This window comes from Tympanuchus pallidicinctus, unplaced genomic scaffold (genome assembly GCF_026119805.1).
Source record: "Tympanuchus pallidicinctus isolate F22 unplaced genomic scaffold, pur_lepc_1.0 scaffold4, whole genome shotgun sequence".
NCBI classification, from domain to species: domain Eukaryota; kingdom Metazoa; phylum Chordata; class Aves; order Galliformes; family Phasianidae; genus Tympanuchus; species Tympanuchus pallidicinctus.
In genome coordinates, this window is record NW_026294758.1 from 40198212 (window position 1) to 40222249 (window position 24038).

At 37.4% G+C, this 24038-nt stretch overlaps 1 protein-coding gene across 4 annotated transcripts in view; it reads right to left on the reverse strand.

The window, feature by feature from the left end:
• Nucleotides 1–1648: 1648 nt before the first annotated feature.
• Nucleotides 1649–24038, reverse strand: part of FOCAD (focadhesin) — a 93933-nt gene continuing 71543 nt past the window's right edge. For all 4 annotated transcript variants that reach the window (XM_052700492.1, XM_052700490.1, XM_052700493.1 and 1 more), the window contains 16 exons: nucleotides 22946–23093; nucleotides 20246–20365; nucleotides 19221–19343; nucleotides 18085–18162; nucleotides 17635–17706; nucleotides 17386–17488; nucleotides 16350–16430; nucleotides 15180–15308; nucleotides 11549–11664; nucleotides 9082–9339; nucleotides 8436–8525; nucleotides 7138–7315; nucleotides 5692–5789; nucleotides 4661–4912; nucleotides 3590–3665; nucleotides 1649–2111 (listed from right to left, as the gene is read on the reverse strand). In XM_052700492.1, the coding sequence (XP_052556452.1) occupies nucleotides 2038–2111; nucleotides 3590–3665; nucleotides 4661–4912; nucleotides 5692–5789; nucleotides 7138–7315; nucleotides 8436–8525; nucleotides 9082–9339; nucleotides 11549–11664; nucleotides 15180–15308; nucleotides 16350–16430; nucleotides 17386–17488; nucleotides 17635–17706; nucleotides 18085–18162; nucleotides 19221–19343; nucleotides 20246–20365; nucleotides 22946–23093 (1996 nt within the window). In that variant the 3' untranslated portion in view covers nucleotides 1649–2037. The remainder of the gene's footprint in view (nucleotides 2112–3589; nucleotides 3666–4660; nucleotides 4913–5691; nucleotides 5790–7137; nucleotides 7316–8435; nucleotides 8526–9081; nucleotides 9340–11548; nucleotides 11665–15179; nucleotides 15309–16349; nucleotides 16431–17385; nucleotides 17489–17634; nucleotides 17707–18084; nucleotides 18163–19220; nucleotides 19344–20245; nucleotides 20366–22945; nucleotides 23094–24038) is intronic.

The following is a 24038-nucleotide window of genomic DNA, read 5'->3' on the forward strand; positions in this document are numbered from 1 at the left end:
TCTCTATGCACAGGGGTGAAAGAATGTCGCCACAAAGCGATACATAAACATTCACTTCAGGAACAGAAGCATATCTACATTTGTCTTACATTTAAAAAAAAATCTGTCTTTATACCACTTACTGTGAGACTAAATTCATAAATATATATATGAAATGTGAAAATGGATTTGTATGTAAAAATTGAAGAAACATTTTAAGTTTTGTAAGCCACTGTTCAATGCTCTTTTTGCTTGCCTATAGAACAGCTGTGCTGGAATCACAAGAACTCAACCTACTGGCTGCTCCAGCTCCAGCTCCCTTTGCTGCCTCATCACACATCTGAACCTCAGCAGCAATTAACTTGTCTGCCTCAGTCCTTGAAAGTCACTGTCTCCAGAGGAGCATTCTATTTTGAAAGAGATCACCTAGTAATAAAAATAATACTCGTTTCTTCAGCACCACCACACAACTGGAGTAACAGTCTGTCTCCATCACAGGCTATGCATATGTTACCAGGAAAAGCAGCCCAACAGAAATGGAACACCACATAAGAGGATACGCTACAAGCACCCAACAGTGAACTTCTCAGCCTGTCAGAGGATTTCTGATTAGCTTTCGTTTAGTTCTGTGGGTTAACACACAGTTGTATACTATGTTGAAGTATTTCCACTAAATATATATACTCCAATTCAGCAGCTTGTGTACTGTTCCACTGTGCAAACTGTACTGCAGCACATGAGCGTTTCCCACAGATTCCCCCTTAAATGGCCACACTTTTCTTCTGAAGTAGAATGCTAATGCAGACACAAACTCAAGATGAGTGGAACTGTAAGTTACTTTACAATAGCACTCTAAAGGTGGCAGCTAAAGCCTATAAAATATTTGGCTTTGTTAGAGGTTAATTTGAAGAGCATAATGGCTTCAGTCCTTCTGTGCATTCACCTTTAGACTGTCTTTTCCACCTACTGCTGGCCTACAGAACAGGGAGTTATCATTATCATCCACTACTTCAGAAATGCAAGCAAGCACTGTGGTAATTTTTCACATATCCAATTGCTGAAACAATGCATCAAAAGCCGATGGCTGTTCCTTACAGCTCACACTGTTAGGTGGGAAATGCCAACGACGAATTAGTGGAAAATTTCTTCTGCACAGAAATGTTACTGGCCCTGAAATTCAGAGAATTCCTTTAGAGGGGTTGGCTCCCAGATAAAGGGCCATAATGCTTCCTTGCAGTAGAGCTTTACAAGACATTAGAGTCCAGTACGCATGCAGTTACTGTCAGTTAACTTTTGTTTAGTGAGGACAATTGCTAAACACAACTTTCCTCCTTTAAGACCTCTCTTCCCCAGACTGCAGGGGTAAAGCCCTTCTCATATACAAAGTTGTGCAAAGGACACAAGAACAATTTTTAGTGGCAGGAAAATTGCAGCAATCCTGGAGCTGGGGGCTCCCCATGTCCTAGCAGACACTGACTTATTTAAACAGTCGTGACAAAGCTGTTGCAAAACTGACATGCGTAACACCCTTTTCAGGAGCTGTATCCTACACACCTTTCCTGCGGTGCCACTGCTGCACAAGGACATCATGTTATTAGTAAAAAGCATTACCAGTTGAAAACTGGTACTCATTCAAGTCTTTAAAACACACTTCAGTAAATAGGCCACATCCAAACAATTCTTATAATGTTTTATTTTTTTCCACTTGCTCCACAAGGCTTGGAACATACCACTCCAGCCTCTGAGGCTCCCAGGTGTTGCTTGAAACAACTTAATGAAACAGCTGGATGCCCATTTCTTGTTTAGATTCAGCACAGCTCAAATCATGCCAGACAATCCGTAGGAGAATGACCCCACTAGTGAAAAATATATATTTTTTCATCATATGAGTCTTTGGGAGAGGAGAGAGGATTAAAATAATAATAATAATAATACAAACAAACAAACAAAAAAACTTCTGACAGGAAACAACTTTGGAATTAGTCCTCTTGATGCCTGAAAAGTAACTTAAGCTTTCAAATACAAAGTTTTCTTCACATGGTAAGATGTTGCATACAGCTACCAGCCATAAGCTTTAGTCCACACTGCTTTCTTCTTGAACTCTGCAAGAGATCTCAAGGCCAGAAGTGTAACTGTGAAGACAAGGAAAAAATCACATTAATATGTGCAGTCCAGACTGAAAAGTATGTGCGAATATTCTTCCTAGTCGTTTTAGTAACAGGTATAGATTAACTTCCCCTTTTATTGACTCTTTTCATGACTTTCATTTCCTAGCCTGACAATTTCTGATGCTACTTCTGCTATTCCCAGATATACTAGTCTCTACATCCCTCTGAAATGTCATGCTGTACGAGACCTTTCGCCTGCCTTACGGCATGTCCTCCACTGAAATCACATCTCATGATCACTTTCTAATTAGACCATCACTTTGAAGCAGCACATGTATCAACCACGTCTGCAGGAAGCCTCAGTTCAGTGACCAGGCACCCAAGAATAGCGGGAGATAGGAGATACTGGTAAGGACAGAAGCATAAGTACAAGGTCTTATATCCTCTGCTCAGTTCTCTGATTCACAGTGCAATTCAATCACAGGATCATGCTTTTAAGCAGAATCTGGTTACCAAACTGTTCACGTTCTAGTCATCCAGGAGGGATTCGACTCATCTCAACCACTGCATATTGAGAATATACTGTGTGTATCAGAATCTTCTGATTACAGAAAATTTCCCAACATCCATTGGCATGTTTCTGCTATACTAAACTTGAGTCCACTGAAGATAAGCAGACAGTCAGGGAATCTTTAGATTTATCAGAGAGTGATTAGAAGTTGAAGATGTTCAAAAGCAAGGCTAATTATCCTAGTAAAGCTAACAATTTATAAGCAGCTTACAAGAAGTTGTGTTTAGGTCCAACAAATCAAGTGATTCAAAGGAAGAGCCTTGTGTTAATGGGAAGAAGAAAAATCACACTTCCTTCACCAGGGAGTATTTATGGTGTCCCCTTAAAATCATTTGCACAGATTGTATCACACTTCTATATCTCAAAGTGACCAATGTAGTACAAGGTAGGGTCAAATTATGTTACTGTAAATCAAAATATTGTGCATCTCCCATATTTATCTTTCTTTTCAATAACCCCATTCCACCATTCTGTGACTCACTACACCAGTTAGACAACTATTCTGGCTGTCATCGTCTCTCTCTTCTCCCTTCCCCACAGTTCAGATGCATCAGAATAATTGCTGTTTTGTGATTTCTATTCCAGGATTGGAGGCTTTACGAATACTATGTTAATCTTAGAAAATAATTTCAAAAACATTTGACAAATCTATCGCTGAATACTCTTGTAGGACTGGATGTCTCCCTTGGGACCACTGGGTTCTTTACATCTTCAGCAGAGCACCACAAGAAGCAGCAGATAAGATAGCAAAATCTTTAAAGAGGTGTCATAGATAGGGATTCTACCTGACTTGTGAAGGTTCCCTTAAAAGACAAAATATAGCTCTCCTACATACGCTAATTGCACGGTTTCATCTTACTCTTTTTAATAACTGGGTTTTTCTGTTATTGATAGTTACAGAAAGATAAGGAACCAATTAAAAATACTTCACCTTTCAGCAGGTTTGTAGAAGATTTTGATAATGCTTCTTTAGGACTTTCCAACATATTGATAAGCCAGTCAATAAACTAAGGATTAAAATAAAAAAAAAAAAAAAAAAAGATGTGAATTAAAACACCACAAATTCTTTTCAGTTTGATGAGCAACATCACACTGCTGCTAAATTTGAACAGTTTGAACATCAGAGGTGGTGGCCAATCAAGCTTCTGCCCAAACTAACCAAACTCTCACCGTTAGTGTAATTTCTTCCGCTGTTGGATTTGGTACTTTTGTTCCATCCTACTATGTAAGCAATAGTTCTTTGTAGAAAAGAAGGCACAGCAAACCCTTTCCTCTTGCCTATTTACGTCTGTAGTAATACAACCCTTTTGTCCGAACGTTTTAAGGGAAATCCTTCATTACTCTGAATGTATTTGTCCCTCTTCTGAACTCTCCTTGTTTTCCTAGCAGTGTATGGTGCCTGCAGGAGAACTCGATATTTCAACTTTATTGGAATGATTTTCGGAACATGGTGTCAAATTCTTCCCCAAAGCCTAATCATGGATTTGCATGTCAACACCCCACTTACACACCTCATCTGTATTCTGAGCTCTGACTTGAGTGGGAATTCAAGGCACAGAGGCGTGCAGGAACCAATCATAAGTGTTTGTAGCTATCAATCTACGAATTCATAATATGGCCATATATCTCAATGATAAGCAACCTGCAATAGGTTTGCCAAATGAAGCATAATTGTTTATTTTAATGAAATACTTGAGAAAATAAAATGAAAGTGAAACATTACAAAGATGCTCTAGTGGATCTGCCTTTTAGAGTTTACAAAACCAACTTGCTATCAGTAGCCAATTCTCCCTCATAAGTTTGATTCTTGAAATGTTCCTTATATCTTTGTAACTCTAATTTTACTTGAGAAGCCACAGTCAAATATTTTGAGACAATTCATATCTAGTGTGAGTAAAGAAAAACAAGATCACATGTCAGAGGCACTTCAGAGTTCAGGTGGCTACTTGGAATGAGTTCTTTCTAACTCTTGGAAAAAGCTTACCACTGTGTGCAATCTTACCCTTTGTGCTTGTTCTTTCCAAGGCTCTTTAGCCAGCAAAAGGGAAATGCTGCTGGGAAGAAGAGTGAGTGTCTCCTGCATAGCAAGCTTGTCAGTGGGGTGCTTGCCAACACAATCCTCAAACAATTCTGGTAATACTGTTTGGTGCTTCCATGGTGACCAGTCAGCACTGAGGCCAAGCAGTAATGGTGCACTGTGGTCAGCCCAGGCCACCACAGCACCTGCAAACAGCCACAGAAGAAAATCTATAACCTAAAGAGGAAAAAAAGTAAAAGTGCACTTTATTAGATGAGTAATACAGGAGAAAAAATAAGAAAAAAGAAATAACAAATGCGGGTTTATTCTAAGTAATCAGCTGAAAATACACCTAAGATTCAAAATGTAACAACTAAGATGTTCTTTAATATTCTCAATGGATTGAAGCAGTGTAAGGTTTTTTTTTTTCTTCTCAACTCAAAATCAAACTAAAATGTCTGCAGAAAGAGAAGCAAAAATACACTCTTCTAAAGCCATCCTTTAGTTTAACGCTGACCCACATCTCATTAAAATGGGCAAATAACATTTTTACAGTAACCTGATTGTTGAGGGTCAGGCTTGTGTGCTAAAGAAGCTGGCAAATATTGCAGCAATGCAAAAAATGTAACATCCGTGGTGTCCTAAGACAGAAGACTAACGGCTGAACAGAAGTTATAACTAAGAATGATAGTACTCAAAAATTGTCCAAGCCCTCCCACAGAAACAGCAGTTGCAGAACTCTAATCTCCTCAGACAGTTCTACTTACGAACTCAATTCTTCCTTTAATTGTTCTACATACAGCAAGTTAAGAGTAACAATTTCCTTTAGCTTATAGCACTGCTCACAATTTAGATTTTATGGTTATTTAAAGAGTCTTAAATGCACATTCAGAATGTAAATTGAAAATAAAAGTCCAAAATATGAAAACATAGGGAATAATACTCTGTGCTGAGAAAGAACTACACCAAAAAAACTTTTTTCTCTGAAATCTGCTAATTATTTTTGCATCGTGTACCTCCTTAAGATGAACATTTTGTACAGGTGTTGACTTGTACGCTAAATTTCCAATGTAGCCCATGAAGTCCAGCAGCCAGTCCATCCTTTTCATCACTCCTAGAAGAATATTTAAACTTCTTAACACTTAAACTTCACAGTGCACTATTTTTCTTTAAAAATCAACACAATGGCAACAACTGTAGAGGAACAACAAACAACAATACCACTGTAACATTTGTTTCACAACTGCCTCTGACAAAAGGCATACAGGCACTTACACTGTACAATACCCTTGCTGGTACTGTAGGCAACACACTACACGTGCAGAAAAAGAAATGTTTAGCAAGAATAATTTCATGTAGCAGCAGCCCCCCCTGCAGACATGACTACTGAAACCTAAAACCTCCCTAAGGTTTTTGCCTTGGGATCATTAAAATAGTCAGGCAACGGAACTAAAATGTGCCTCAACTCAATGATAGAACATATTTCACGGATTCGGTCTCCTGTCCAAATTCAGTTCTCCCTCCTACAAACTAATAACTACCTTTGTCTTATTTTCAGCTTTCAGACTGTCATTACCCTCTCCTTCTGTTCCTCACATATGCCTGTTTCCACTTTGCCTCCTCTTTCAGTGAAGGAACTCTGTTCATTCAAAACTCACTAATGGTTGAAGTTCTTCAATCACAGTTTGGACCTCAGGCATGAACGAACAACATAATACTTTGAACTTCATCTGTTAATAGTCAGTCTAAGGTCCCGCAGCCATGAAAATGGGGAGACTTAATTCTTTACCCCCTTTGTACTCATTTCTTCTTTGTTTATCCTACTGCTTGATTCTGTGACTACCCTTGCATCAGCCCCAGTGCTTATCAGAAGCTGAGGTGAGCCAACCTACACACAACCCATTAGATAACTATCAATTATGGCGGGGAGGAGGAACAACAATTTTGTTTCCTGCATTAATTCAGCACAACAAGCTCAAAAGAGCAAGCTGTTCTCTTGTCTCAGCCAGGCTCACAGAAACACATTCTTACGTGTTTTGTCTCACAGTGCTCATTGAGATACGAGCTCTGAAGGACAGCAGGATTGCGCTGGCTATGTGGCTATGCGCTGGCTCCGATGTGCTATGTATACTTCAAACATTACCCAAAAGATTAGAACAACTGAGAGACACAAGATGTAGTCACTGCTGTGGTCAGCAAATCACACTTATCTATGATATGTGACTCACTGCTGATCTGTGCAGCAATAAAGAAATGGAGAAAAACATGAAAACAGCATTTGTTATAAGTATTTCAAAAATACTTAGTACAGAAAGATTCTGAAGATTGAGTAGTTTCTAATGTGGAGAAGTTTGAAAACAATTCCATCCAACTATCTTAAAATTATACAAATAATATCAGTGCAGACCCATTAATAATTGTTGATACTGTTGTTAAGTATCAACATTTAAGGCTGGCCTTACCAGTGTTTTCATGGCTCACAATACGGGAGTGATAGAAACTATGCAAGAACATCCATACTGTAGACTCTTTCTGGTAATAGCCTGTCCAAGTATCAATCACAATACTCAAGTTCTTCAAAGGCAGTCTGCCTTGAGAAATCAAATACAGTTTGGTGAAGATGGCCTTCTCCATATTGTTCTGCAAACACAATAAGAAAAGATAAGTCAAAATAATATACCTTATTTTGTGGAAACAGAAAAATAGGGAAGGAATTCTCTCTATAAAAATAGGGAGGGAATTCTCTGATTATCTAGCAGGCTTATTTTTCTTTCATACAAATTATGAAGCCTAAGACTGCACATACGGTTTTAATTACATGGGTCTGAATAATTAAGCAAAGGGCAATTCAGTACAGTTTGATTGTTTCCATACTGCTTTAGGTTTTACACTCCCCTTTAAACTGAAATGAACCATAGTGACAGTTCCTGAGATCCAAAACTTTCTGCACGATAGATTTCTCTTTGTGACAAAAGAGGTTTTCACAAACTGTTCTTTACTGTGTGGAAATAAGAACTCAAGAAAATGACAGTTCAGCTTCCCTGACCTATTTAAATGCTCGATTCACTCTCTCTGATCGGTGAATCTGCCAGCAGATGGAATAGCATGGCATTATGTCGTGGATATTTGTTCATAAAGACAATCTCTAAACTCATGAAGCCCTTCCACACAGGTTATTTCCTCAGCATATAGTATTTTTCAGCTGCTAAGAGTTCCCCTGCTAGCTGATGTGGTGAGCAAGCAGATGAAAGTTTCCATTGTTATCTTCAACCATCTTGTCTACCAGGAAATACTCTGAACATGAATACAAATACAGCATATTCAGTCACAAAAAAAACAAAGACAGTTCAGATGAAGCACTTCACTTTTTAACAAAAGAAAAAATCCAACAGTTCTCACTAGGATGCATTTACAATTTGTTTCAAGTTGGTAGTTACGTTAACATAGGAAGGCTACAGTCCTTTTTGCACTGCTGGACTTAGAAAATCTAACACCACTCCTATTCTAAATAACAGGTCTTGTTCAAAGTCCTGGGGTGAAATCAGCAGTACTTAGCTGCCTTAACAAAGTTTTGGATGTGGACGGACTACTTTTGCTCCTCTCTGATGTCTGCAGAGTAGTGCCAAAACTCTCACATGCAGGATACACTAAACAAACAATGTTCTTCAGCAGCTAAAACACTCTGATAAGATGAAAAATAGTAATGTATGCTCTTGTCATGTAATTTTGTGATAAAAGATCAGGAGGAAACTATCATTACCTTAGAGAGCTGGACAATGCGATCAATCTCTGCATCAGCCATTTCTGAGATACATTTTGCTACAATGACATACATCTCCAGTTCACTTTTCTGCAACAGAAAAGAAAATGCACATTTGGACATCTACCACCAGATTTCTTCTTCATTAAAACCACTGTATCTGAGAACTTTGTTAAATTTGAACATGATGACAACTTAAATGCACTTCATGTAGGAAAAAAAATAAAATAAAAAAAAAAATATTTTTTAATTAAACATTTTTTAGAACTGTCCTTCCTAGCAGGTATTTTCTGTATCTAGGTTGTTCTTTACAACACTGCAAGATGATGAATCCTCTGTCGAGAAAGAACATCTCTGATTGTTCTCTACTACTGTTTCACTACCATTTATTTCAGTACCAGTACTGTGTTTTCCCATTACCAAATTATTTAAGAGGGAAAACTGTATTAAAATGCCCTCACAACTCAATCAACAGAATATTTGAAAGTAACAAATAGAAAATATGCAGGAATCTTAACTGCTCTCACTAAAACTTTTTACATCCTAGTTCATGTTTCAAATCTGATGAGTCAGTGCAAAAAGATGGGATTTTACATCAGTAAAAATAACCAGTCAAAGTTCAGATGTCTCATACATTATTCCTTACCTGAATTTCATTTGGTAGAAGCTCAAATATTTTCTCAGTAGCCTGGCACAAAAAGCCCCAGCAGTACTGGGCAGGGTTTGGAATTTTCATTGCCTGCATGAGTCCCTGTAAAACACACTGGCAAATTTCTGGGTTTTTTGTGCGGTTCACTTCAAACTGCTGCATCAGAAACACTTCTGTAAAAGCCTGTAGCTTGTCTTCTGCAACATGTTTCATCCACAGGGACAGGGACGTGAAAAGGTATTTCTGTGTTTTTGTCTAAAAACAGAACAGAAGGTGAGAGTGTCTTAAAGTCTGCTGTGATTTCCAGATTAATTACCTTCACTGCATTTAGGTCTTTCTGTTTGGTCTAGATATTTGGAATTGGCTTTCAATTCACTGGTGTTTCCTGTACTACACAAAAGCCATCTACAAATGAAGAGGTATCATTCATCATCTAACAGACCAAAACAAATTTTTGAATAGTAAGTGATTTTTTTCCATGTGATATAAATTAGTATGTTTCAAGGACTCTGATAATTTCTTCTTGTGCTAAAAACAGAATCTAATCTTCACTTAGTTTCGTATTCTAACTCTATAATCACAGATCTCCAAGTTCCAGCTCCATAGCCACAGGCAGGTTTGCCAACCACTAGATCAAACACTAGATCACATTACCCAGGGCCTCATCCAACCTGGCCTTAGACACCTCCAGGGATGGGGCATCCACAACCTCTCTGGGCAGCCTGTTCAAGCACCTCACCACTCTCTTAGTAAAAAAAAACTTCCCTGACGTATAATATAATATAAATCTTCCCTCCTTTAGTACAAAACCATTCCCCCATGTCCTATCACTATCCACCCATGTAAAAAACTTATTCTCATGTTTATAAACTCCCTTTAAATATTTGAAGGTCGCAATGAGATCTCCCTGCAGCTTTCTCTCTTCCAGGCTGAACAAGCCAAGCCACTGCAGCCAGTCTTCATGGGACAGGGTGCTCCAGCCCTCACATTCGCATTCATGACCCTCCTTTGGAACCTCTCCAAAAGCTCCACATCTTTTTTGTAGGCTGCAGACTGGAATGTAGTACCGCAACTAAGGTCTCACGAGGCCAGAGTAGAGAGGGACGATCACCTCCCTTGTCCTGCTGGCCACCCCTCTTCTGAGGAAACATTTATTCCAAGTTCAGACGGAACATGATATTCAACTATTATTATGAAGTATTGAATCAAAAAGGAAAAAAGGAAAAAACGCACCTCAAAAAAGCAATTCAGAAAGCATTCTAAGTCAGTTAAATAAAATCTCTTACATAAGTATTACTCATTTCTTCCCTCTTTTTATGGATTGCTTGAACTAGAAGGAGTTCAAACATGGCAAAATTCTGTTTTCCTTCAAAACTGAGGAACTTCTTTTCAATGAACTCTGTCTTACTAAAAACCTTTTTGTACTGGTAGAAAAATTTTGGTTTCCCTGTATGCTGTGCACTGCACTCCCACACAACCCATGCCCATTGCCTAGGCAGCCAAGCATGCTAGTATGACAGACCTAATACTATTAATATTATTGGCTAATGAAGAAAACATTACATTGAAAAAAATAAAAACGAATATATCCTGGGGCTGAGGCTTTTTTGTGACCTGAAATTAACACTGCACTCAGAAACTAGAGCTCAGAAAGCAAATACTTTGCTTTTTGTGTTTATCTCTCTGTGGAGATTAATTTAAAATCACAAGTCAAAATATATCCCTCAAGGAACTGGAACAGATCATAGAAATCCACACTGGATTTAATGAGGATCATCCTGAAACTGTTCCTCATTTAGAATAAACTAATGGAACTGCACAGTCAAGTGCACTCTAAGATTCAGAAAGTTTTTAGAAACTATATAATGGAGTCCATATTGAACCTCCATAAAAACAACTGCACTGTAGGAGGGGATAAGCCTCAATTTGATTCTACTATAGGTATGTCTGTAATTATCTACAGAGTTAAGTTTTTAAAAAGTAACATCTTTCACTAAATCAAGAAATGCTGATAGAAGAAGCAGGCAAGATTTTGGACAAATAAGTAGGACTTTTCTTAAGTCTATCAACTGACATACTGAAAAAAAATTTTGTTCCCTATATGCCACGCCTTCTTACATGTCTAGGTTATCAGAAATGCAGCAGGAAATGAAAGAGATCTTACACGATCAAAACAAAAACACGTTGCATATCTTAAGCTCATCTTGAACCTGAAGGTCCCAGACAAGATACTCTAGACTATCATTAAAAATAGATGCTAAATAGCACTATTTATTATAATACTATACTATTATTAATGCTATTAATATTATTAATACTATTATTAATATAATAATACTATTATTTCTGCAGAATTCTGAACCTACCAGTCATTTCACAGTCTAACACTCTAAACTTCATTACTACCTGAGCAATCTCTTAGGAAAGAGGTGCTGAAGTCACACGGATTTTCTGACATACATACACTGAGACTGTAAACAAGAGGAGGTGCCACCCACATCCCCAAAAGCATTGCAGCATTTTGAGATGATTGGGCTTGCGTCGTAGCCAGTTCAAGGCAGAGATATTTTACCTCATCACCTAAAAGAAACAAAACAGAAGTTAGGAAATAAATCTCTTTAACTTTGAATTTATTTTCAACTCATAAAATGAAGGTTATCGTTCTACTTGAGCACTTGCAGACAAAACTCCATTCACAGAACTGCTACTTAAGAGTTTTCAGCACATTCACTGTAGAATGCTCCTCTCCCCATTCACGCTTGGACAAGTTCTGAGATATCTTGCTGAAAGTTCCCTTCAGTTTTCTTTATAAGAAAAATACGAGAATGGAAAGAAAATATAAATTTAAATGATCCTTGCTAAAAAAAAAAAAAAAAGAAAGAAAGAAAAAAAAAGATTAATCTGCAAAATAAATTAGTCCCTTTCCATCATGCTAAATGTAAGAGTAATTAACATTTATGTACCTGCTTATAAACATCCAGGTACTATGCATGTTTATATAACATGTCACAGAACAAAGGTTATTCACTGTTAATACTCTTGATGCTTGGCTGGAAAATTCTACAGTCTAACACGTGGAAGTCTTTACACTGCATGGAGGCTGTAATACTTATGAAATCTCTCTTATTATTTTCTTCTTAGAGACCTCTTAGTGACTAGTACAGCCTGTTTCCTAGTAGAGTAACTAGTAAATATATTCAAGAGAGTTTGAGCAATGCAATTGTTTCCATGTAGCTCATGATTATTAAAGCAGTACAAAATCAAAAACGTTAGATATCATACTGGCATTTATTCATCAGATATTCTTGTCAGCATTTAAAATTTAAATAGGTGCTGCGATACTCAAATGTTCTTTGAAGTGGTCACAGAATCACAGAATGATTTGGGTTGGAAGAGACTCAAGGATCAAGCTCCAATCCTCCTGCCACAGGCAAGGACACCAACATCTCCATTTAATGGTAGACCAGGCTGCCCCATCCTATCTGGCCTTGGACACCTCCAGGGACGGGGCATCCACAACCTCTCTGGCAGCCTGTTCCAGCACCTCACCGCTCTCTCTGTAAAGAACTTCCCCCTGACATCCAACCCAAATCTTCTGTCCTTCAACTCAAAACCTTTTCTCCTTATCTGTCTTTATCTACCCTTGTAAAGAGTTGACTGCCCTCCTCTTTGTAGGCTCCCTTCAGGTACTGGAAGGCTGCAATGAGGTCACCCCGCAGGCTTCTCTTCTCCAGGCAACAGTCATCCATATCACAAGTCTTACACAGTTCACTAGTCATGAACGAGCAAGCAAGTAATTCAAGACTCAGGCTCTTTAAAAGATCTTACATTAAATGTCATGTTACTTGCAAAGCTCTGAAAGGATAAAACTGTTAGAAGATTCTTTGTCAACCAATTCAAAACTGGCTCACTAGCTTGGAGTACTAAATCAGATAATAATTTATTAATGATTGTTGAATAACATATCCCACCTATGTCACATTATACAGTTTTTGCTCAACAGCAATAAATTTTCTACAATAGGAAAGCAGTCTGTTATCTGCAATACCTTTACAGATAAATTTCACAGTAGAATTTCTGAAGCAATTAATTTTTGTAAAAGCGTTCATAAATAATAGTCATGTAAAAATCCAGGATAATTGAATATACAGTCTGTTTTTCAGACAAATATTCATGACATAGTTATTTCAACATATTTATGTTAGTTTTATATTTCTAGATTGACTGCTAGGTCAACTGTACTGCATCACGCTTTTTAAAACAAGCTGAATAATGTTTATTAGTACACAAGAAGATTTATTTCCATACAGACATATAATGTAAAAAAGAGTGCAACTTCCACAGGAACACAGAGGAAGAATCAAGAGAAATTGTATTTGAAAACAGACTATCATGTGGACTGAAGTTAATAAAAACACTGCCACAAAACTGATGTACAATTTCCTTTGGAATTCCCCTCATTTACAAAAGTCAGAGTCCTGAGCAAAAAACAGGAATAAAAAAATTTCCCAAGAATTTAAAAAGTTTCAGCTATTCATAAGGTTGCACACAAATTTGCATTAGCATGCACTGCACAGTTCAGTGTAGGAAATTCTTTCACTTATTCTTACAAAAGATTCTACTGTCCACTGAAAGATTACAAAAGTTCCAATTAACAGTAAAAGCATTTCATTTGTTGCCAAATCTTCTCTAGATCCAGCAAGTACTTGTTTCACACTGGACTCTTCAGTGATTTCTAATGCTTTTGCAGGTAATTTGCATAAATAAAATAAGCATCAGAGAAAAATAAGCAAAACTTTCCGTTTTCTGGACTCAATTTAAGTGCAATAGCTCTTGCTCAGCCTCATTGTGAAAAACAATCTGCAAGGCCAGTAATGACAACAACATAAATCAAGAGAAACAAAACTCAACAGAATCAAGGGAATATGGAACTACGAACAGTAGGTATTTTTTAAGGAAATGAGTGAAAGTCAGAGACATTTACGTCAACCAAAAATGACACCAGCAGATATCTTGAGAAAAGCTACCCAGTCCCATACTTCAGTGCTGTGATTTGATCTGGCAGGTAGCTAAATGTCACACAGCCATTTGCTCACCATACCCCCGTAGGATGGGGAGGAGAACTAGAAAAAACGTAGAACTCGTGGGTTGAGATGAAGACAGTTCAGTAGCATGGAAAAGGAGGGGAAAATAAAAATAATGACAAAAGAATATACAGAACAAATGACGCACACTGCAGTTGCTCACCACCTGCTAACTGACACCTAGCCAATCCCTGAAAAACAACAGCCCTCCACTGGCCAACTCCTTCAGTTTTTTAGTTCTGCATAATATTATATTGTGGCATTGGCCGGATTGGGCAGCTGTCCTGGCTGTGTCACTTCTCAGCTCTTTATGCACCCCCAGCTCTTTGCTGACAGAGCAGTCTGAGGAACTGAAAGTGCTGTTTAGCTACAGTGAAACCATCAGTGTATTGTCACCATTATTCTTATGCAGAATCCAAACCACAGCACCATGACAGCTATTAAGAAGAAAATTATTCTTGTTAAAATCAGGACATTCAGGATCAAAACTGCTCTTCAATATGGAAAAAAAAAAAAGATTCCTAGAAACAAAGAATCCAGAGTTGTGATGAAAAGATGGGGTATGCTTTCCCCTGTTAGCCAGAGCCATTTAGTAGATACTATATTTCAGAGTAGCGATAGCTAGATGTGCTCAGTTCAAAATTGCGATAAATCTACCTGCATCTTCTAACACCAGCAATGGTACTGCATTCAGTGGGTACTGAACTAAGACCATTTCCAGTTTTTGATGGGTTCTTCTTACCAAATCCACTAGTATCGTAACAGAACTTCCAAATTGCTCCAGACCACTTAGTTCTGTTCTCTAACCTCTTCTTATATCACAACAACCTAGGCCCAACACAATTGCAAACATTATGACATATGCCTGCAAACATCAGAAAGTTGCCCTTGAGAGCACGGGTAACACTTCAACTTATGAAGCACCTAATAGGTTACATAGTTTATGAAAACTGTGTTAGTTAAGAGGTCTTGTGGCAAATACAAATGACAATAGATAATGACAAAACTTACCAAAGTTTAACCTCATCAAAGGAGAAAGAACAGATGCCCAATTTACAGGTGGATACTGATGACTTCCTCCAACTACAGCAATGGGTGCCAATGCTACTTTCACCATCTGAGCTGGAACAGATTCAGGGCCTGGAACAGAATATTCAATCACAATTTTCAATCTGAATTCTTTATGTTTGTTTAAATGCTTCAGAAGAAAAGTGCATGTACTATATCAACTCAAGCTGCACTGAAGGCCAGTCTGTAGTGATGAACTAGAGAACTGCTACTTTTGCATTGTTTTTTGTCCTTGGTATCTAAGAATTAGTTGTCTCTTGTTTGTAATTAGTGGATTTGTATTTAATGCTATTAACCTGACAAAGATGGCTTTTCAGCTTTGGAGAAGCTTTTTGATTCCTCTCCCTTGAATCAATGTATAAGTTAATTACAGACATTCCTCATTTAGTAAGGTACAATTTTTGCATTTTTTTTTCTTAGTAGGCGAATAGCCAAGTTTTCTGATACTTTGCTGACATCTCAACTCAAAGATGCATGACATAAAAAACTGCTAGACATGCTTACCTTTACTACGTACTGAGTTACTTAAACATGGTGAATTAACTCAAGTTTCCTGAAAGCAAAGCAATCTATACTTTCATTAAGAGCAAATCTCGCTTAATTGGACAGATCTCTTTCATTAGCACTCCACACATAACAGCACACTTTCAGTAGGTTTCTTTGCATTTTTCATGCGAAGATACTCATCCATTTAAATACCAGAATGTCATACAGATTCTTAATCTAGAGTCCTGATAGCAAGGGACAGAAGAAAGCCTGTCTGAAAAAAATATACCTGAAGATACATGCTAATGCTTAAAGTGCTCAGATGTTCACGCCTGCAAGGGAGATACATCATCTCATAGGCAGAGGGAAGGGGAAAGGTAGAAGCCTTAAAAATACAGAAAAATCCAGACAGCACTATACAATTCTGTTAAGTATAATTCCATTTTTTTGTTTTAAAGGAGTTTGCACGTAGAAGTTTAGAGTGCGAATGTTAGAGAAGCATAGTGAAGCATTAGTGCAGCTCAAATCAGTGCTTAGAAAAGCTCTCTTGAATAAAAGCAGGTTGTTAAGGTCGTATTTTAAAGACATAGCATATTTCCTAGGCATTACACTCTAATTCCTTCTTACCTTTTTTTCCACTTTCAATGGCAAAGTCAATGGCTGCCCTGATAAAGCTGCTTTCAGGCAAGTAGCTAAAATCTGGAGGAACTGTGAAGACAAAAAAAACATTTATATACTCAAATGTGATAGCAGAAAGTAGAACTTCCATCTTCCATGTAAATACAAATATCAGATGGAGCTATATTTGACCTCACTATGTCTGCAGGTGATTCAATGCCATTAGACCAAAAGATTATCGATAGATCCATGGGCATTCCCACTGTAAAGGCAAGTTAAACTCAGTCTTTGTGAAAAATGTTAGGTCTGAAAAACAAATTCAATAACCAACTGAAAAGCCAGGGCTAAGAATTTCCTTAAATGTAACAGCCGCAGCAAGTCAGGCCACAGTAAGCTTTAAAGCTCCATTTGGAATTTAAAAAACAGAAACATTCCATGTCTATCTAAACTCAGGCACTTTGACATCAGAAGTAGAAAATACAGTCATACAATAACATATTGACAGAATGTGAACTTGTGTAAATTGTCACATTAGAAAGGTACTGACAGAATTTTCTGCTTCAGTTAAGTAGAAATCTCTACTACTAAATGACTTGAAGAAAAAGCTTCTCAGTTTTTAAGTTTTTAGCTTTTTCTTTATGAAATGTTATGAAGGGCTAAAACAAAGCAGATTCAATCAGTTCTCAAGTCATGAATTGGATAATGTAAAACTTATTTAAAATTTATCCTCAATGCTTTTAAAGAATAAAGACAGAAGCAATATAAAAGCTTGACTGGCATAACAGAGAATCTTAGTTTGATACTGCAAGTAAAAGCAGATAGCAGGGTGGGCTGTGGAGAGCATCCCTTTCAGCACACTAATTCCATCATGTTTCAAGCTCTAGGTCTGGCACACAAGACCATAAACTCTCTGACTTAAAAGCCGTCATGTCATATTAAGGCCTGCAGTGCCAAGTCTGTAGCATTCTTTGTGGCCTTTGCTTTCTTTTTAATTAGGTGCTACTGCTATTTGCCATCTTTAAGCAGCAATAATACAGCATCTCACCAGATGTCCTGCTTTGGGTAGAAGATAAACAGGACATATGAAGGTGTCCAAGAAGTCCTGCTGCATTTGTCTGAAGGCCAATCTGCCCCGAAAAACTGATGATCTGTTCAGACAATAAACAGATATTTAGACAGTCAAGCTGGACACAAACATTAAATCATTCCTTCAAACAGAATCGGTCTGTTTGGACACAGTGTCAAGATACCCTAGTGCATTATCCAAAGCTTGAAAGATAGTCTAGCTCCTTACCTGTGTAAGGGTTCTGATGACTTCATTGAGCTTACTTTGAAACTGGGAGGTCTGGATGCTTTCAGATTTTAGCTGCCAAAGGAATGGGGGAAAAAAAGAAAGTGACTTTTAGAAGAAAAGAAACAATGCAACAGAGAGTGAATACTGAGAAGATGGGTTATATTTGCACACATGCTTTTTGTGGGGGAGTGGAGGAAAAGAGGAGAAAGCCTACACAGCAGTAAACTTATTTCCAGTGATAGTGCCTATGAGCCATATGATGGGAAAAATGGATCAGATTCCAATCTACAAACTAATTCATCCCATTTGGTTCATACCCAGCATAACTCAGTATTAGATGCCCTGGTACATGACCTGTATCCTGTATGGATGCAGGAGAGATCGTTCTATCTCGTCTTCTCATCAAATTTCTAGGAGGGAGAAAAGTACCATCTGCGTGTATGTTCTCACCTGTATTATGCCTCCTTCAGAACCCACCAGCGCAACCAGCCCATTGACAGCAGCCAGGCGCTGCATTGTTGGAGAACCCTGGAAATGTAGGTCATGTCAGTGAATCTTTGGGCTCACACAGCACCACAGCTGAATTTGTAGCACAACAGATTTACTTCTCTTAAGCAAAAGGGATTTTCTTTCAAATACAAGACCATGACTGTTACCACTTCCATACTTTTAGGTCTTTTTGGTCAGACTCCAGCATACTGAATGATTACTCATCTTTCTTGCTGAATGAAAGGCTTTATGCAGAGACTTCCTTACCCACTTTCTCCATCTAAAATTGTCACATATTTTTCCCTAATGAATCACTTTCTTCTGGCACTGTAGATGTTCAACAAAATGCGCCAGTGAATTTGAACTCTAAAAGATTTTTTTTCTTTACTGAAACTCACCTTCAGCTCCCACCTTAAGGTCTAGGTTTAGAGGTTGCTTTCACAAAAGTGTTTTAATAATGAGAAATTAAAATGTTTGAAGCAGAATGGCAAGCAGAACAAATGAATGCATCTCAATTTTCCCACTACACAGTTACAACACCAGTGATGAGGGGACCTTCAGCCACCCTGGACCTGTTCATCTACACAGTCTGAATACTGTCTGTTCAATCTAAAAATTGCATTGTAGTCACTTCATCCTTTGAGTATAAAGAAAGCAATTACCATATCATAAAAATGGGTTACTGGCAATTTATATCTTAGCAAAATAACCATTTAGGGGAGTAAATGTAAAACAATTGAATCACTGTAATCTCCATTTTTCTAGTCTATTTTTGTTAAATAACACCCAATTTTACCAGGTATCTTAATTTAATTAATAACCTACATTTTATCTTTTGATAATTTTCCACATTTATAAAGATTCCAAGACTTCCTACCAATAACCATTTCCCATTAAGCAAACAGCCAGAAGAGAAGTAAGTTTTTTCTTTTCTAGTGAATCGTCTAAAGCCATATTTTTAATTCCAAGTATGATCAAATAGCTTATTCAGATTGTCCCAAGTTTTCCTAAACCATTCCAGGATGAAAATTATGTCTCTACTCTTCTTTCAACATCTCCCTCTTAAAAACCTAGGATATGAATTAAAACTCCTTTACCTCTGCAATCACAACTTTTATCCAGGCTGGCATTAGTTTGTTACTCAAGTCTTCAGCTTTGCCATGGCCACAAACTGACAAACCGTGAACAACCGTACCAAGAGCTAAAGCAAAACCAGACGTCTATAAAGTGAGAAAGACAGACATTACAAAACAAATCTCCCAAAGAAATACTCTTTTCTGTATTTACTACTGCAAAGTTACTTAAACATTTATTATTTCTTTACCGAAGCCACAGACTTATAGAAGTCCTTTATCTACAACACCAGCTGCTTCCAAATTTCAAGTATTTTCTCCTGCCAAATGACACTAGATTTTTTTCATCTTTGGTGCATGGTCTGCTCTGAAGCTTTATTCCAGAACAGACTTTCTTATACAAAGATTAAAAGAATTACAAAGGCCTTGACTCCTTATTTTTTAAGTGAATTTTCAAAACAATTGACCAGTCTAATAGTGGGTTCTGATGCTAAAAGGTTCTGTTATTCTTTTTCTTTTTTTTTTTGTTTTGTTTTGTTTTGTTTTCTGGCATACATTTAACAAAAAAGAACAAGTACTGGAATATGGAGATTATTTTTGCATTTTTGAAGGTAATTTTAGAACACCTGGATTAAGTTGTGGCTCTGGTTATGATGATCTCACTGATTTAGAGAAGACAAAATTCAAAAGGGCACAGCTGATGTGTTTTCTTAATAAAAATATTACAAATGAGACAGGAATTGGTAAGAAATGGTAACTAAGGACATCAAGATCTTAAAAGTACCAACTTTTCTTTTGCATATAATAAAATATATACACTCTGCTATTATTTCAGTCTTTGGTGATTGCTACCACAAGGGCAGATAACGCATTAGTGGACAAAATAATAAGGTAATTGTATGGTATGCAGAATGTAGTAAATATTCATTAATGATCAAAGTAGGTTAATGCAATTTTCTTCAGGCAGCAGTCTGGATATAGCAGGATCAGGTATTAAATAGATAAGAGACAAAGGAAACTTAAAAAAAGCCCAAACTCTGAATCGTCACCTGCAGATTTTTTTCCACTAAGGTCCGCAGCTTGTTCATGGCTTCTTCAGCCTCTGCTGCTTCTATGATTCCTACACTGAAAGCAGAGACACAGGAACAGGCAACAGAATAGGCAAGTACCTGAAAATAATAAGTAAATTCTGTTATGCAGCACTATTCAATTTCAGTGCAAACAGAAGAAGGCAACATTTTTCATAGCTTGCAATGCTGACAATGCTGTTGACAGAGAGCAACAATATGTCTCCTTTACAGAATATATCAAATAATCCCACAAAAAAAACAACAGAAGAAAACAAATGTGCAAACAAAAACAACAAATTCAGAACAACCAAGCAGAAAAGGAGGCTATCTATAAAACCTCAGGCAGGATTTATGCTACCTAGTTACTGAGCACTAAGACCATGTAATGAATTCTTCTTCGGCAGTTCAAATAGAAAGCACTGTCTGCTGCTGCTGCTGTTCCAATCTTCATTACTACTGCATTCCTCGGTCATACCTGCTTTTACACAGTACTTGTACATAATGTCTCCCTAGGGAAAGTGCGGTGTTTTACAACGTAGACTAAATGTTTTAAGAAACAAATTTTATAAATCTGTCTGCTGTTGTCTTTGCAGATCATCTCTGGGCAAGAAAAAGTATACGCTATGATAGCAGTGCCAAAGGCACTGTGCGTAGGGCACCAGTGCCCACTGCCCCCATCCCTAGAGTTGTTTGAGGGCAGACTGGATGAGGCCTGGGGCAGCTCTAGTATGGAATGGGGAGGTTGGTTGGCCCTGCATGTGGCAGGGGGGTTGGAGATTCATGGTTTCAAGGAGATTCACCTTGAGGTCCCTTCCAACCCTGGCCATTCTGTGATTCTGTGAAGGCAGCTAAGCACAGTCCCTTACAAACTCTGCAACAGCTGTCTTCATTCTCCAGTGTCAGGAACTGAGAAAACTCACTCTACACTTTGATGCTTTTCTTTCTGTAAGATGGTATCTAAGTCTTCTCTTTTCATTTCATGACTCCACAAATAGGAAGAAAGAATGGTGATTTCACTGTCTCATCAGAGCCATGAATAGTACTTGCAACAGGATTTATACAATGCCACTATAGCACATACTTGACAAGATTATCTCTTAAGAAATGGAGGCTAAGGAGAGATGTTTTTTGTAAACCATAGAGGAATGCAGCAGCATGACAAAAAATATCATGCTATTTTCAATTTATACTTTCAGATGTTTATTCCTTCTAAGAAAGATTCTTAATCTGTGCCATTAAACAAGTATAAATAAGTTTAGAAGCAATTCTGTTTTTTGTAGGGCCAACTTCTGATCTTCATAAATGCTGTTATTTTCCTACACACAAGTATCCAACTACTATTTATCAGAATCCACAGCATCCCATCCATGATGGAAACAGGCCTGCAAGGCCAGAAGAATATACAGTCTCCCTGAAAAATATATGACATTAGCCTCATGTTTCACAAATGACACTATTTTTCTGTCTTTAGCCTTAGATATGAAAAGTAAAGAAATGAAGTCTGATCTTTCAATGAGGCTGCTGTGCCAATTTTTTACCCTGCTTTGCATCAATGCTATGCAACAGAATGTATATAGGGTTTGAAGAACTCCTACCTGGTAGACAATTAGCAACAATTCTGACTTCAAAAAGCAATGCTCAGATTGAACCCCTTATTGCATGTGGCCAAAGCTACCTCTTAAGAACAGGATCGTATGCCAGCCATTTCCAGCCTCTGAACTTTCATAAATAGCAGTACTCAGCCTACAGCACTGGTGAAATTTAACTGGTGTAATTACCTATTCAATATCTAGCAGATTTTTAAGTGATAAAGGTAATTTTTGTATCATCTATAGTTAATTCATGATGTTAAACAAATTCTGCATTTCATCTCGGAAGTTGCTCATTGAACTAAGTTTAAGTTCAGTAAAATGCTTCAAGACTCTCAGGAGAAAGAAGCTATTCTCAACTCCGACTCTGCGAACTCCCTTGATAAAACAGAGGATTATGCAGCTCTGCTGTTCAGCTGCTGTGAGCTTGGATGTGAAAATACAGAGTTGGTTTGTGTGTGTGTGTGTGTGTGTGTGTGTGTGTGTGTGTGCACATGTGTATGCAAAAAGCTATTTATTCTGATTCTTGTTTACTGTTGTAAACTTCTCCAGTTTCATGAGCTTTCTTTCTCAATCTTTACCTCAGCAAGGTAATAAGCTCACTTATACACGAGCCATGCAGAAACTTAGCAGAAATATATCTTGGCAAATGATACTGAAACATACACTCAAATATAGCACCACAGTTTTTTCAGTTTTCAAAACTCATAAAGAGAACAGCTCACAAATTAAAAAGGGAACAGCAAACATATCCATAGCAATAACAACAGCTTTTGAAGCAGGAAGCAGAAGGCATACTGCAGAAGGAAATATTAAAGCTGAGAATAACTTGCTGTTTGCTTTCTAGTAGAAGGGATGAGTAGCACTTTAGACAACAACGTCTTTAACCATTTCAGTCAATTTCCTAGTGTTTGTGCTGCATTATGGGTTATTCTAAAATTGTTTTCTTCAACAGATACAAAACCAGGCTGATATTGTAAAAGAAACATACCAGCACTACAGGTAAAAAGCTTCAGTAAAAAGCTGAGTTATTAAAGGAGGTGAAGGAAGAAAAATGAGAATTGGAAATCTGTGCTAAAACAAGTCATACCTCCTGGACCCATCTGCTTTGATCCTCACTGCTCTCCAGGTATGCACATAGTTTTCGCAGTGAAGCAGAAACGTGCACTCGTGATTCTGTTTGGCTACTGTGACTCAGAAATGAAAGAACAAGTCCCACTCCCAAAATACATCCAGTGCTTAAAAAGAAGAATTAAAAAAAAAGAAGATTAGCTATGTCTTAGCTGCTCTGAGCTTTTTTACTCTTTTTTCGTCCCAAAATTATACTTGAGTGCATCTCTGTTTCACTTGGCCATCTTCCTTGTGATTTACAAATATATATACATATATATATACAAAAATATACATGTATATATATCATATATATGGTATCTCTGATTTCCCAATTCGTTCCAGATGTTTCACTGCCAGCATATTAGACATACACCCCTGCTGTTATGACACATCTTTAAATCCACTGTTACTTCTCTCAGTACCATAATCTGGCAGAGTGATACAGTCTATTATGTTGCAGAATTAAAGACTTCACAAATGAATTCTGGAACAAAATAAATGGTTACTATTTCAGGATGAAGGAAGTTTAACATTTTTAAATCCTGTTACTAAGGTGAGTTTAACACGTTTCTAAATGTAGTATAAGAAAATTTAATGACAACTTTAACTGAAAATACCTTAAATCCAAATCAAGCAAAAAAACTCCATAAAAATCAAAGACTACATAGTAATTTTAAGGAAGATTACAATATATATTCAAGTTTCTTAATAATCTGCTCTTTACCACACCCTTAATCAACAAGTATGTACCAACATTCATCATTTGCTCAATATTTCTCTAATATACATTCTTGCAAATGAAGACAGTCCTGCACATCTTACAGAATTCACCCTGTTTACAGGAAATTGGAAGGCAAGCCAGAAAACATTACTGCTTCCTGTTATTCTGAAATAAAACTCTTCAAAACTAGAGCTTCAAAAGTAGAGTTCAATCTTCAACACATCGTGTTTCTCTTTGTTTACAGAAAAGGAGGAAAAAAACCCCAAACTGTTCAATACAAGGTCTATCTGCCATGTTTGTTACACATATGCTATACTGCTACAATTTAAAGCCTACCTTTAATTTTCAC